The 15388-nt window shown below is 37.6% G+C and overlaps 1 protein-coding gene across 1 annotated transcript in view; it reads left to right on the plus strand.

The window, feature by feature from the left end:
• ITSN2 (intersectin 2) overlaps positions 1–15388 on the plus strand; it is a 103830-nt gene that overhangs the window by 13901 nt on the left and 74541 nt on the right. The window contains exons 2-5 of the mRNA XM_081100613.1: positions 5247–5310; positions 12751–12843; positions 13777–13840; positions 14882–15045. Coding sequence (XP_080956739.1) covers positions 5280–5310; positions 12751–12843; positions 13777–13840; positions 14882–15045 — 352 coding nt within the window. The 5' untranslated portion in view covers positions 5247–5279. The remainder of the gene's footprint in view (positions 1–5246; positions 5311–12750; positions 12844–13776; positions 13841–14881; positions 15046–15388) is intronic.

A 15388-nucleotide genomic window follows, 5' to 3' on the forward strand; every position in this document is an offset into this window, starting at 1 on the left:
ACAGCGTAGTGATTAGACATTTATATAAATCATGAAGTGATAGCCCTGATAAGTTTATACCCATCTGACACCATATATAATTATTACAATATTAGAGGCCCAGTGCACAAAATTTGTGCCCTCGGGGGGTGGGGTGGTCCCTCAGCCTGGCCTGCACCCTCTCACAGTTCAGGAGCCCTCAGGGGATGTCTGACTGATGATGTAGCCTCACTACCCGGAGGAAGCGGGTCTAAGCTGGCAATCGGACATCCTTAGTGCTGCCGCAGAGGTGGGAGAGGCTCCTGCCACTGCCACTTTGCTTGCCAACCGTGAGCCCGGCTCCTGCATTGAGCGTCTGCCCCCTGGTGGTCAGTGTGCATCATAGCGACCGGTGGTTCTGCCATTTGGTTGCTTTGCATATTAGCCTTTTATTATATAGGATTATTGATGATATTCTGTTGTATTTACAGAATACATGATGACTAGGTAGATTATCAAACTAATTAAGGCTTTGTGACTGGGATGCTATTCCTTATTTGTCTTTCATAAGTCTGCTTTTCTCCGAGTGATCTTTGGTATTTTACATGCTTTTTTGCAGTTATAAAATGCAGGTGAAGAGGTTTCTTTGGGACACAGTGTTGCTTTAGGCCCAATGCAAAGTTTATTAAGCTCTGTTTTAATAATCCATAGGTTTGAGGTCTAAAACATGGAAGGAGGCTCCTCTGGGAAAGCAGCTCTGGCTCCATTTTAAAGTGGCTCCGTTTATTTTATCTTTTACAGGTCTCAAGGCAGGAAGAACGTTTTAGGAGGTCCGTACACTCATTCACATAATGATCTTCTTAGTCACAATCTCTGAGTGATAGGCCTCAGAATCTGTAGAAATAGTAAATGTCCCACCCAGGTTATATAATCAGGGAAGTCGGAAAACTACAAAACAGGATATTGGACATAAAAGATGAGGTTTCTAGGACCAGTTTTGCTACTGAGTCTGTGAGCTTGTACAGATCTCTTAGTTTTTACATCTTGAAAATTGAGGGTTTGGACTCAATAATTACTGTAATTCGTTACTTCTGTAATTCAGTGCTTCCACTCAAACAAAAAAATCCAACTTTAATTGAGCTACTTTTCACTTATAATGGCTACATTTTTCCCTCTTCTTTTGGGTCTTATTGACCCTTTGTAGCAGAAGGATTTCCTACTCCTATTCAAGCATTTCTGCTTATCTGAACCTTAGTATGAATATATTTCCCACATTCTCCAAATTGCATTTGGATTATATTAAATCAAAACAGTCTTCTTTGCCTTATTCCTGTTTTCTACCATACATATCTTAATTTCTAAAAAGGTAACAATACCAGTTCTCAATTTATAGTAAGCAAGAAAACCTGCACATAAATATTCTAAAACCATAGGTAATTGACAGTGATTAAATTATATGATAACTGCAAGCTCCAGGATTGCCTTTCATTACATGTTACCCCCTCCAAGGAGCAGACAGGTGTTTATTGGATGCTGCCTTCCATCACATGTGCCTAAAACAGGCTTCAGACATGTAACTTGGGAAATGCTGCTTATCCTTTTCTTCCTCTCAAAAGGTTACACCTAGAGGCAAGAAATAATTAGCACTCCCCACTTGATGTATGTGATTGATATAGACTCTCTGACTTGTTTTTCTTCTCCCCTACGAATGGACCAACATTAAGTTGACCTACTGCTTGCAGGAACCCACTCACTTGTCATTAATTATTATCCATAAGAGAGGAAAAGGCAGATAGAGCCCATGGGAAGTTCATGGGCTTTAGAATTAGACAAATTTGGGATTGCATACTAGCTTCTTCACTTACTGAAGTTAGGAAAATAATTTAACCTTTCAATTTCTTCATCTATGAAATAAGTACTATGTCATCTGCCTTGCTGCGATATTGTGAGGATTTTTAGTATTATCAAAGGGATCTAGCAGTACCTGGTCCTGGTAGACTAGTCTATAAGGTCCTCTTGGTCTGAAGCTCCTTGTATAAAACATAGAACATATTGGGTTCTCAATGAATATTGAGCATGGCACATAGTAACTAAGGACTTAGCAAATGGTAATTGTTATGACTACACAAAGTAAAACAGTTTTACTTTTTTAAAAATAAAATATACCTGTTACATTTTTTTAAATTTCAATTGTTATTATTTCTCTGTAAGTAGATAAGAATTGTTAAACATGAGGTAATTATTCTACAACAGGACAGATTTGATGTAAACATAAGAGATATGAAATGGTATGCTTTAAAAGCTTATTGGTTCCAACAAATTATGTTATTCAGATGTTATCACTGTAAGTCAGATGTTCCATCCATCCATGTGTCCATGTTACAATACACTGTAGTACAGTGATGGCGAACCTTTTGAGCTCGGCGTGTCAGCATTTTGAAAAACCCTAACTTAACTCTGGTGCCATGTCACATATAGAAATTTTTTGATATTTGCAACCATAGTAAAGCAAAGACTTATATTTTTGATATTTATTTTATATATTTAAATGCCTTTTAACAAAGAAAAATCAACCAAAAAAATGAGTTCACGTGTCACCTCTGATACGTGTGTCATAGGTTCGCCATCGCTGCTGTAGTACCTGCATGCATGGGTGGCTAAATCCCGTGTACAGGTGAAGGTTCTGTAATACCAGGACCTCAGCTTCACTGAAGGGATTTGCCCTCCCTGTTCATTATATTGTTATATTATTTGGTTCATTCTTTGATTTTATTTAAGGATTATACCTGTGATTATTAGGTAGCATTCTGTTTTATTTACAGAATACATGATGACTAGGTAGATGATCTAACTACTTAAGGCTATGTGACTATGGGATGCTATTCCTTATTTGTCTTTTTTAAGTCTGCTGTTTCTCCAAATGATCTTTGGTATTTTACATGCTTTTATGCAGTTCTAAAATGCATTGCAGGTAGTGCTTGGAGGATTTTCTCCTGCATTTTAAAATTATCTCTCTCAGTTACAGAGACCTGGTAAAATAGGGGCCCTTACCTATTACATCTCTATAAGGAAATAGTTTCTTGGCAGGCATATGATGTATTTTGGTTTAACATTACTTATGATAATTTAAAATTGGGGAAGTAAAAATGTGCTTGTTTGTAGGATTTCTTTATTTGAAGTTGTAGTCATAACATGATTTATGAGACTTCCTTCTGTGCCCATGTTTTTGGTTTTTGTTTTTAAGACAGTTCACCCAGTCTCACAAACCATAATTCTGAGAGTCATCTCTTTGATTCCTTTTACTCCATAATTTAAACAATCCCTGAGTTCTACCTTTCTTAAACCATTCATTGTTCTCCATCCAATTCATCCCATCTTCTCTGTTTCTGCTGCCACTATTCCAGATCAGGTGCCAGATACTGTTCTCAGCTCCTTCCTAACTGATCTCCCTACTTCAAGCGTGCCCTTTTCTTCACAGTTGATTGTCTTAAGTGATACCTGACTCTATCCCTCCTCTTAAAACCTTTTAAAACTCCTTGTTAACCACAGGTTCAAATTCAAGGTTCTTAACATTACAATTATAAGTAACTCTTACTCTTTAAATCTCAACACAATACCTTCTTAAGGGGTTTCTGACCAACCCACAGCGGTTTATATTACCTTTGAGAAAGAAGTGAAGAAAATCAACTTGTGCGTGGGTGAAATTTCCTCCTACTTAAGAATAGTATAGTGACAGGTGAAGTCAAGTGTAGTAGCAGGTTTAAAGTTCCATTGCAGTAAAGGTTACTAACATCTAAAGAAGGAGTGTGAACTTTGAGAGGATGGTGATATACAGTGGTAACATAGAGAGAAGCTGGGAGTCACAAGAGTAAAACTGGCAGTGCCAAAGCATTACTGGAGGCCTGTCCATCCCTGTTACCCAGCTCTTGCTATTCCTGTTGTGTAGGTAAATGTGTCAGAGTGTCTGCCTGGTGCCAGTAAGTATTCTAATCACAATTAAGTCCCTTTGCGCAGTTTAGTAGATGATAGTTTGCTTTAAAGGAGGAAATAAAGCTGTTAAATTTCTTGTTTGGATTTATATACCAGTGTTTTTGTTTGTGTGACTCACTTTTGGTGGTTACACTGATAGAGCCATATTTCTTCTTGAGCACACCGAATTCACTAAGATACAGTACCTTGTAAACACTTCCTGGCAGCTAATCAGCCAGCTCCTCTGGTGACGCCATCCACTACGATGTGCAGCTCTTTATGCCGACCTTGTTCAAATGGCTTGTGCAAACACTTTTCCGTAGGCTTCTAAAAATATTAATATTGAAATGATTTGAGTAAATAGATGAGCTACTGAGTAGTCTGTTAATATAGTAGTGTTTCCCTACAATGTTACAATTCATGGTTTATATAACTCAGTATATTACTATAAATTTGTTAGGTCTTCACTCTCCCTAACTTTTCCTACCCTTGAGTTTCAAGGAAAAAAATTTAATTTACTCTGAGTAAATTAACGAATTTAGGGTTCAGATTTATATTGCATTCTCCCTTCCTGGGCACCCAGAAAGCTATTTATTAAAAACCCACTGTGTGTCAGGCAGTGTACTGCATTATGTTTAATACTTTAAAAAATATTCCTGCAAAGTATTTTTACAGATGAATTGGAGACTCAAAATAGGTTAAATAACTTCCATGATTACAGCTGGGAAAATAACAGAGTTGGGATTTGAACCCAGAGCTATTAAATTTCTGAATTTCCTCTCTTCAAGTTCAGAGCACTTGCCTAGAACATTTAATTATGTTTAAATAAAACATACTTCTAGACCATTTTTCTAAACCTGTGGAACTTGATTAAATAGCTATGCTATATTCATTTTGGGGATTTTTCTCATTTGGGGATTTTTTTTTTAAAGAAGAGTGTTATGGATTTCATTGTTACTTACATTTAATTTATACAGTTGATTTTTCTGAAATAATTTCTTGCCTAGTTATAACTTCCCTCTTTCCCAAATTAATTTCTACAAAATTAGTTCATGCCAAGAGTTTATTCAGTATTTGCTATTAAATATGTGACTGTTTTTCTTTTAAATGGTTCCATTTTCAAGGCCGATCCATTGCCCAACAAAATCTCCTCCCCTTTCCCAAATGTAAATTCTGCCTGTTCAGCAGCAGAAGCTCTGCATTGTTTTCTGTTGGGAGTGTAAGCTGAAGGGGACAGACATTCCCACTGCTTGGCGGGTGCACTAAGCTGTGATCTGCCCTTGTTGTATTATTAATGGCACAATGTTTTTATGTTGCAGATGGCTGAGAGCTAGCAAGGAAAATTCAGGAGCATGATGGCTCAGTTTCCCACAGCTATGAATGGTAAGCGTAAGCAGCTTTGTGCTTGTCGGAAGATAAAGAGGTTATGAGATTGGGGGTGGGGGGGGAGTAGAGGTTATAAAATATTCTTTTGTGATATTTTTCTTTAAGTGTAAAAATGCAAAACTTAAATTATTCTTTTTTTTAACTTAAAGTATTCTTATTGAAAATATTTGGGCAGTCTATTTCAAAACACTGCATATCGCTTCTATTACAACTCATTGTAAGCATGTTCTGCTGTATCATCTGGAATGTGTGCTTAAGAATAACTTAAATTGCCCTGACCGGTTTGGCTCACTGGATAGAGTGTCGGCCTGGGGACTGAAGGGTCCCAGGTTCGATTCCGGTCAAGGGCATGTACCTTAGTTGCAGGCACATCCCCAGTGGGGAGTGTGCAGGAGGCAGCTGATTGATGCTTCTCTCTCATCGATGTTTCTAACTCTCTATCCCTCTCCCTTCCTCTCTGTAAAAAATCAATAAAATATTTTTTTTTAAAAAGAATAACTTAAAGCCATATTGTGTTTGATGTATAAAACTGGAGGACAAAAAGCAGAGTGCTGTGAGCAGCAGAATATTAAAGGTGTTTTTTATAGCATGGGATGATTGTAAATTGATTAAGCCAATAATTGTAGTGATAATGTGCTCTAACAAATTTGAGAATTTCTATGCCCCATACAAAGGAATTTGCATTAAAAACAGTTTAGTTATAAACTTCAACCAACATGTTAAGCAGGTTTATAAATAAAATGAACATAATAGAAAGCAATACAGCAGGTCCTCAAATAATGTCCTTTCATTCAATGTTTCAGTGTTGATGAGAAAAAGAAAATTGATTCCTACCCGGGACTGCTGTCTGTGTGGAGTTTGCATGTTCTCCCCACGTTTAGCTTGGTTTTCTCTGGGGCCTCCAGTTTCCTCCCACATCCCAAAGACGTGCATGTGAAGTGAATTGGGTGTCTAAATGGTCCCAGTCTGAGTGAGTGTGGGTGTGTGTGTGAGTGGCCCTGCTATGGAAGGATATCCTGTCCAGGGTCTTGAGCTGTCAGGAGAGGCTCCAGCCACCCGGGCCCTGAACTGGAATAATCCAGTTGGAAAAGAATTCTCTTTTTGGTTTTATTCATCTTTCATAAATATATAGAGCTCTACATTTATTTCAGTGTTTAGTATTAGAAGTGTTTTGGGTCTTAATTTAGAAGCTTGGTGACATTTTTGTGACCAGAAATATGCCATAGGAACTTAACTCTTGTTTATATCAATTTGCCTATGGAAACATTAGTTTCATTACACATGATTTTGCTTAAAGTCACAGTTTCCAATAACCTATTGACCATGTTAAGTTAGGGCACACTGTACATGCCCAATGTTTATTCATTTTGCTTCTCCCATTTCCTTAAACATTATGTTATTGTTTTAATGGCTAATACCATTTGAACTTATCTCTGAGTGCCCTAGACCAAGCTGATTGTCAAAATGCTTCTGACGTGTTTCTCATTTTTTGCCCCGTCTACTTTATTATCCTGAAACTAACCATAGACTTTTGGACTTCTTTGGTTCTTACAGAGCTGCATTATCTAAGATAGTTGCCACTAGCTACATTTGGTTATTTCATTTTTAATTTAAATTAATAAAAATTAAGTAAAATTAAAAATTCAGTTCTTTAGTCACACAGCATATTTCAAGTGCTCAAAGCCACACGTAGCTAGTGGCTATTGTGTTAGTGCAGACACAGAACTCACCATGGGTTTTTGTTTCCTCACCTGTAAAATGAGGATTAATAATACACAATTTTCAGGTACTGGTGGGAGTCAATGAATTATTGCATATAAAGTATCTGAAGGGTAGTCAGGGCTCAAGAAAGGTGAGCTGCTTCCATCTTTGTCATCCTTTGTTATTGTCATGTTTTACCATCATTTTTCTAGAGTCATATAGTAGTAAATCAGTCTGTAGCCACACTATTTGCCTTTGTAGTCACAAGAATCGTGACATGTTAATTTATTTATTTTATAATAAACTGATAAACTAAGTAGGTGTTTTTTTTTTTACTGTGAATGTGGTATTTCTTTATTTAGAAAGTGTGTAGGTGTAGCTATTTTAGGTTTCTAGTTCTTCAGTACATATGTTTCTTTATTTTTAAATCTAATCTTAAAACTTGTCTTTAAGAGAGGATGCTTATAGATTTTTTTAATCCAATCATTTAGGGCTAATAGTGTGTGTGTGTGCAGTAAAGACTATGTGACCTGGGCTTAGCAATACATTGCTTAAGGCAGACAGTCATTACATGGAAGAATTAGTGTTTCTTTGGCTCTAAATAATTTCTTGGGGGTGACATTGGTTAATAAAGTGATGCCGGTTTCAGTTGTATAATTCTACAATATAGCATCTGTATATTCTACTGTATTGTGTTCCCCACCCCAAGTCAAGACTCCTAAGTATGTGTTAAATCAGATATATCACAGTGTTTTGAATTATAGTGGACACCTACATTTCAATGATAAGCATTCCTGGAAACAACTTTGTAAGGGAAATTTTTTTATAATGTAGGCAGCAAACATACATGAGTTTATATACCTAAGCATATTTAGTTTCTTATTGGTAGAAGGTGAATTTGTAAAGTAGTCAGAAGTGAAAAATAGATGGTTATGAGCCACATTGAATGTATTGAGCTCTAAAGACCTGCTTAGAGGGCTGGTATAATCGTATGTGAAGGATAGACCACAAAAAGATTGTGGCTTTTGTGCTCCCCAAGTCCTGATCTTGCCTGTCTTGTTTTCTGCTCCCTCTTTTATTCATTCACATGTTTATTCCTCAATCACTTTTAAGTGTTTGTTCTGTGCTGGGTACTCGGCTGGTTCTGGGAATAGAAAGGTAAACACACAAAGCTCCTGTTCTCCAAGGGCTCATAGCCTGGTAGGACAGATGGAGAGAAAACAATTACTGCACCTTTCTAAGTGCTCTGTGGAAGCATGGAGTAGCCTCTTGAGAATCTAGAGGAGGAAGCAATTAATTTGACCTGCAGGTATTAGCGACCTCCTAGAGGAAGTGACATCTGCCCTGGACCTTGAAAGATAAAGTGTGAAATAGAATGGTGTGGTGTGACTATCCAAGTAAAGGGATGTTATGTATATGGGATTTGTGAGGATTTACTTTTCTGAGATAGTGGAATATCAGCATTTCTTTTATCCTAGGTTGTTTTTTTCTCTTGTTATATATTAAATATATTTGTAGTAGTGTCAGTTAACATTGCTTCACCTATTTGTTATATCACCCATGTTCAAAATTTTTTTAAGGTACAATTCCAAAGGAAAATTTGGTTTCTTTGACACGTAAAAGAGACTCATATTTTTATACTTAAATATCCATTTAGATGCATCTCCTTTACATTTTGTTACTTATTTTTAAATGACAAAAATAATACTGCTAAACTAATATCGATATCAAAGTAATCAGGAAGGTAATGTAGGTAGTAATTAAGAGCACGAATTTTAGAGCTATAATTCTAAAGTACAAGAAAATTCTAGCTATAAGTTATATTAGCTGTATGGTATTAAGAAAATTATCCAACCACCCAATGCTTCAGTTTTTCCTTCTGTAATACATGTAAAACCTAGTCCATGTAATTGTTATAAAAATTAAGTAATATTAATATACTTAGCATGGTTGCTGGCATAAAGTAATACTCAGTAGATAGTAGTTGCTGCTTCTACTAAGTACTGCTATTACTCTGCTCATGTTAGACTTTAAAAATAAATGATAGAGAAGGTTATTTTCCCAAGATAGCTGGTCAACAGTTGAGAGCAGTATGGTAAAGGGGATTAAAAAAAGACCTGTGTGAGTTAGGTGAGATGAACTCATCTTTTAACAGGATAAACGTGAAGGGTGTATGCATCCTTAGGAGAAAGAATCTTCAGATACTGGACCATATCATTCACTTTGACAGCCACCAGGAGTTGCCTTTGTTTTTGTTTTGTTTTTTATTGCTTAAAGTATTACAAAGGGTATTACATATGTGTCCATTTTTCCCCCCTGCCCAGACAGTCCCCTATCCTCCCCTATCCCCCAGTGTCTTATGTCCATTGGTTATGCTTATATGCATGCATACAAGTCCTTTAGTTGATCTCTTACCCCCCTACCCAGGAGTTGCCTTTGGACAGCACTGTTGGCCAGGTGTCCAGAGTTGGCTGGGAGGTAAAGGTGGAGCAGACTATTCTGTGGAGGGATGGAAAGAAGAGGAGGCCGTGTGCAGCCCTGGCTACACAAAAGCACCACCTGGAGAGCTTTTTTAAAACTCTGAAGCTTGTACCGCATCCCGCAGAGATTCTGATTTAATTGTTCTGCTAGAATCGCTTCCCCCTGCCCCCAAAGCTCCCCAGGTGATTCAGCTAGGGGTGAAAACCTCTGGCGTAGGACACTGGCTAGTCAAGTATTGCCTGGGACTACATGTACCATCCTTACAACAGTCCTAGGTAAGGATTCATGGAAGACCTAAGTCACAAAACTGGTTAGCGTTCAGACAAGGGCAGAACCTCCCTCCACCCTAGTCCTTTATGCTCCCCTGTGCTGTTAACAAAGGAAGAGGGCAAAGGTGTATTTGGAGTAGTAGAAGTTGAAAGAATGGGTCTTATTTTTTTATAACAAATGGAGAGCATTGTTAAAAATCATTGTTTGCTTGTTTTCTGTGGTTTGAGAGAACCTCAGAAATGTTCAGATTTAATGAGCCATTTTCTGTTTTAACATCTCTAACAAAAGAATACTTTCCGAGGAGTTGGATCCCGCTTCAGTAACAGCCCTAACTTTCTCAAATATGGTTGTCCTGTTCCTAATTCCTATAGGATATCAAATAACTGTATTCTATATAACAGCTTTTAAAAATACTTAAAGTGGCTACCATGTCTTTTTTAATTTTTGATTCCTCTTGCCAATATTTTAGTTTTTTAACTGCCTTATAGAAAAACTAGAGGCCAGTGCATGAATTGGTGCACGGATGGGGTCCTGCTGGCCTGCCCCTATTGGGGCAATGGGCCCGGCTGGCCAGAGGAAGGGGCCGTGGGCGGTCCTGCCCCCTGGCCGAACTCCCAGTTGAACTCCCGGTTGAACTCCTGGTCAAGGGGGCAATTTTCATATTAGCCTTTTTTTATACAGGATATTTCTAGACCCTTCATTTTCTTGACCACATTTTTTCCTGTAGCTGCATCATTGTTCCTGTTGTGTTCACTCATAACAACACTAAGTCTTGTTTCAAATTAGTGGTTTAAATTCATATTTTCTTTTTTCCTGGATCCCATTTAAATTATCAAAGAAAACATTTTGTTTTAAATCTGAGGTAGCTTTAGGATATAGGAAAGGCAGTGTATCAGAAACTTTGAAGAGTTTCCAGAAATTATGTAGCCGATTAGATTGGATTCAATACAGGCATAGGTACAATTCCATTAAATAATACAAAGTGTAAAGGCATAGGAGATTTGCACCCAGTAAGTAAATGGACTAATGTTTTCAGCCAAGCTCTAGAGTAAAGGGGGCTGTTCAGAGTAGACCATGGGACTGATGGCAAATCAAAGGATTTCCATACTCCACCAATGGAGTTGGAACATTTTCTACAGAATCCAACCTCAGACTTTAAGGATACAATCAGTGCTCTAAGTAAAGTGGAGGAATGTAAAATGTATAAAATGATGTTACAGAAATCAGTTAAGATTCTAGTGAATAACAAACAACAAGTGAAGACTAGCATGTCAGTCTGGAATAACTGGGGGCCGCAGACCCAAGGGGAGTTTATACTTACTCTCAAGCTGTTTCCTGTGGGCATCAACCAAAAAGACTGGGGACGGTGCAAGAGACCAGAATGAACCCCCACCTAATATTGCAGGCAACTGTAGGGGGACAGGCACAAAATACCATGCAATTTTCTGCATCCTTTTCTTCTACTCAGCAAAGTCTTCTTTTAAAATTATATTTTATTGATTTTTTTACAGAGAGGGAGAGGGATAGAGAGTTAGAAACATCGATGAGAGAGAAACATCGATCAGCTGCCTCCTGCACACCCCCTACTGGGGATGTGCCCGCAACCAAGGTACACCTTGGTGTACACTTTGAGCAGAATTGAACCCGGGACCCTTCAGTCTGCAGGCCGGCGCTGTATCCACTGAGCCAAACCAGTTAGGGCTCAGCAAAGTGTTAAGCTACTGTGGTCACTGGGGAAGGTGTTAGCGAAGATCCATCCCAAGGGCACAGGCAGAGACCATTGCTGGGGTAAGGGTAGAAGAAAAAGCTCTGTCACTGAGGTGGGGAGGGAACCTTCTTGGGCCTAAGATTCTGTACTGATACCAAGTAGAGTTAACGTTCCTACTGCTGTTGGGGGAGAAGCAGGAAAGCCCTTCCCAAGACCAAGGAGGAGGAGACACGAGGAGTTTGGGTGCCACGGGATGGAGGGGCCGGAACTTAGAAATCCACACCCCTGGAGTCCAGGTACACAGGGCCTGCCTAAGACTGAGTGTGGATCAGGACCAAATGGTAGTCAGAGCTGTCTTGGGGGTGGCAGGCTCAGCAGTCAGTTAAACTTAAGGTGCCTCCAGTAGTTGAGGAGAACCACACCAGAGCATTTACCTTTGGGAAGAAGGCTCCAGGGCCAGTCTAGAAGTTAAAGGTTATTAATGCCGCTTCTACCCTCAAACCTCATGTGTCGAAGGTGTTTCCTCCTCAGATGCCTGGTTGTTACTCTCTGCCACCACAAAATCTAGGTGTTCCATTTGGCTATAACTTCACTGTGATCCAGAAGAGTTAGGTGAAAGAAGGTCAAGGATATTTTCGTACACCTAAACAGAATTAACTTTGAATCCTCTAAATCCCATTTTAGCTGAGCTGCCTGAAGCTGGAGGATGTACCAGCCAGGCCTTCCTGCAGTTGCTGTTAGAGAGAGGGATGCATCATGTCCAATAATGGTCAGGCTAGAATCCTGAATTTTCACCATAGATCTCTATGTTCCCTTGGGCCAGTCTGTCTGTGTTCTTGACTATATCATTTCTGTTGAACAAGCAAGGCTTTTGGGTTCTTCTCACTTCGTTAGTTGTGGAATTCAAGTTGACCCATTCCAAGGATGCTTCACAGTTTAACATGGAAAATACTGGAAGTTGTTTTCTAGAGTAAGAGTTCCTTGAGGAATGGGAACAATATTTTATTCATCTTTTTATTTCCAGTATTTATCTTGTTGCCTGTTTCCGGTGAGTGGTATACAGTAATAGTTCAATAGATGTTAACTGGATGAATGAGTGAAAAGCCTTGGGCCTGTGCTGTATATGTTTGTGATAGAGCTTCACTCTTTGTGTCACTTGGGTATTAAGTACTGTCATTAAATGGGCATTTGTGATTCATATTTACATTTTAGAATTGTGTATTTTAAGCATTCTCATATGTACAGTATAATTTCTTTGTCTTCCATTTATGTTTTAGGAGGGCCAAACATGTGGGCTATTACTTCTGAAGAACGGACTAAGCATGACAAGCAGTTTGATAACCTCAAGCCCGCAGGAGGTTACATAACAGGTTTGTGTTTATATTTTATTTGTGACTTATGCTCCTTTTCATGTCATATCTTAGAAATAGTTTTGATTGCTGTTAAGTTTGTATTAAATGGTAAAGTTTATACCAAGATGAAATATTGCCATTTGCAACAACATGGGTGGATCTCGAGAGTTTCATGCTACGAGAAACAAGTCAGATAGAAAAGGACAAGAACTATGTGATATCACTTACCAGTACCCGTGAGATATAAAACAAAAGCAACAAACTTTATTACTAATGACACAGCTGTTAGCATGAGCATTAGCATGTTTCTGTCAAACTCCCTTGTACCCTGAGTCACACAGAGACCATGCAGAAATCCCAGAAGGATGCTACACATGCAGAGATTGTGTTGTAGGAGAGGAACACAGGTGGAGGAACCCACCATGTTTTAGCAAGTGGTAATAAGCTAGTTTATTCTTTGTCCCAGAGGGAAACATTACCTCGTCCTTCAAGATAGCTCACTGTAAACCCAATTCTGAGAAATGACCCAGCTAGAGAGCAGTTAGGAACTCCCATTGTTAGCATACACAGCTGTATACATAGGATTGTGAGAAGATCCACGGAGAGCTATTTAGAACTCTTCTAAGGAATAGTGTTTTAAACTATACATTTTATTAAATAGAAATATATCTAATAAGGCTTCAATTATTGTGAAAAAACTGAGATGAATAATGTAATCTTTTATCACTGATTAATCATATAACTAGTTGTGACTTTTTTTAGAACATCTAAGTCTTATTAAAGTAATATAATAATTTTATATATGTATTTCTGTTTAATTTTTTAGTGATTGGAATTAAAATTATAATAAACCAATAACATTATTGTTGCCCATTATTATTATTATTCAGAGGCATTGGAATAATTCCGTCCACTAATACGCTGCTTGATTTTTGTTTTTATTGCCTTCAGGTGATCAAGCACGTACATTTTTCTTGCAATCAGGCTTGCCGGCTCCTGTTTTAGCTGAAATATGGTAAAATAATTTTGTTGTAGATGATCTTAAATTTCCAATTGTCTGGTTTTGTTTTGTTTTTAATACAGTTTAACATAAAATTGTTTTTACTTGTAATCTGTTATTAAGTAAGAGTATTTCTTCAGCTTGTTAGAAATACATTTGATTGAGTAAATGATTGAAAATCAATTGGGGTTTTATTCTATAGGACAAATTTCTAATTTCCTTAGAATTTCTAAGTAAAGAAAATGTATACATTTTCATCGAAAAACATTTCTTTATAATTTGACAGAATCTCAATTTTCTTTCTGTTATTTTGTAGTTTCATTTATTTCATCATCTACAAACCCAAAGTTATTCCTCTTTTCTTCTGTTCCTACCTTAAAGAAATTATGCTTTATGATACCTATAATAACATTTGTTTTTTAATGTACTTAAAATATCAATTTCTACTCCATTTTTCTCTCCATTTGCAATATTCCCAGTTTGGCCAAGTACCAGGCATATAGCAAGCATTCAATAAATACTTGAACAAATGAATAAGTTTAGAAGGATTATCCTTTTCTAAAAAAATTCTAACCCAAAGATACGTTTTTATTGATTTTTAGAGAAAAGGAAGGGGGAGAGAGAAAGAGAGAAACATTGATGTGAGAGAGAAACATTGATTGATTGCCTCCTATATGCACAGGGGAATGAACCCACAACCTAGGTTTGTGCCCTGACCGGATATCAAAGCCGCAGCTTTTTGGTGTACTGTATGATGCTCCACCCAACTAAGCCACCCAGCTAGGACAGAAGGATTATACTCCTGAATAATTTTTTTCCATTTGCATGATGGAATTAATTTCAAAGGTCTCTAGATTCTATATAGACTAACAGTATTTTATTATATACTATTTCTGGTCAGTATTTCTTAATGTATAGGTTCCCGCTTTTTGAGATACACATGCACATACTTAATTGATGATCGATGTGTGAATGCTACATCATTGTTTTTATTTTATCATCCTCAAAAGTAATGTTAACGCTATGTACAATCTACCCACCTCATTGTCCTTTTAGGGCTTTATCAGACCTGAACAAAGACGGGAAGATGGATCAGCAAGAGTTCTCCATAGCCATGAAACTCATCAAACTAAAGCTACAAGGCCAGCAGTTGCCTGTGGTTCTCCCTCCTATTATGAAACAACCTCCTATGTTCTCCCCATTAATTTCTGCCCGTTTTGGTATGTATTTATTTAATTTAATTAGCTGCATTTGATAGTTAAACTCAATTCCAAGGCATAATATTTGGTGATCAAAAAAGGATTTGTTGGTATAAAATGATAATCCCAGACTCCAAGTTAATTTCATGTCTGAGATAAATATTAAATTCGCTGTCATACAGATGATTTGACTTTGGGTGGTGGGCACACAGTGCAATATACAGCTCTTGTAACATAGAAAGCCATACCTGAAGCCTATATGATCCTATTAACCAATGTCACCTCAATAAACTTGATTTTTAAAATGATAATAATAAAATAAAATAAAAATTGCTGTTATAGCTAGGGTGTCCATGTATCCCAG

The sequence above is a fragment of the Myotis nattereri genome (assembly GCF_964212035.1).
Source record: "Myotis nattereri genome assembly, chromosome: 10".
In the NCBI taxonomy this organism is placed as follows: Eukaryota; Metazoa; Chordata; class Mammalia; order Chiroptera; family Vespertilionidae; genus Myotis; species Myotis nattereri.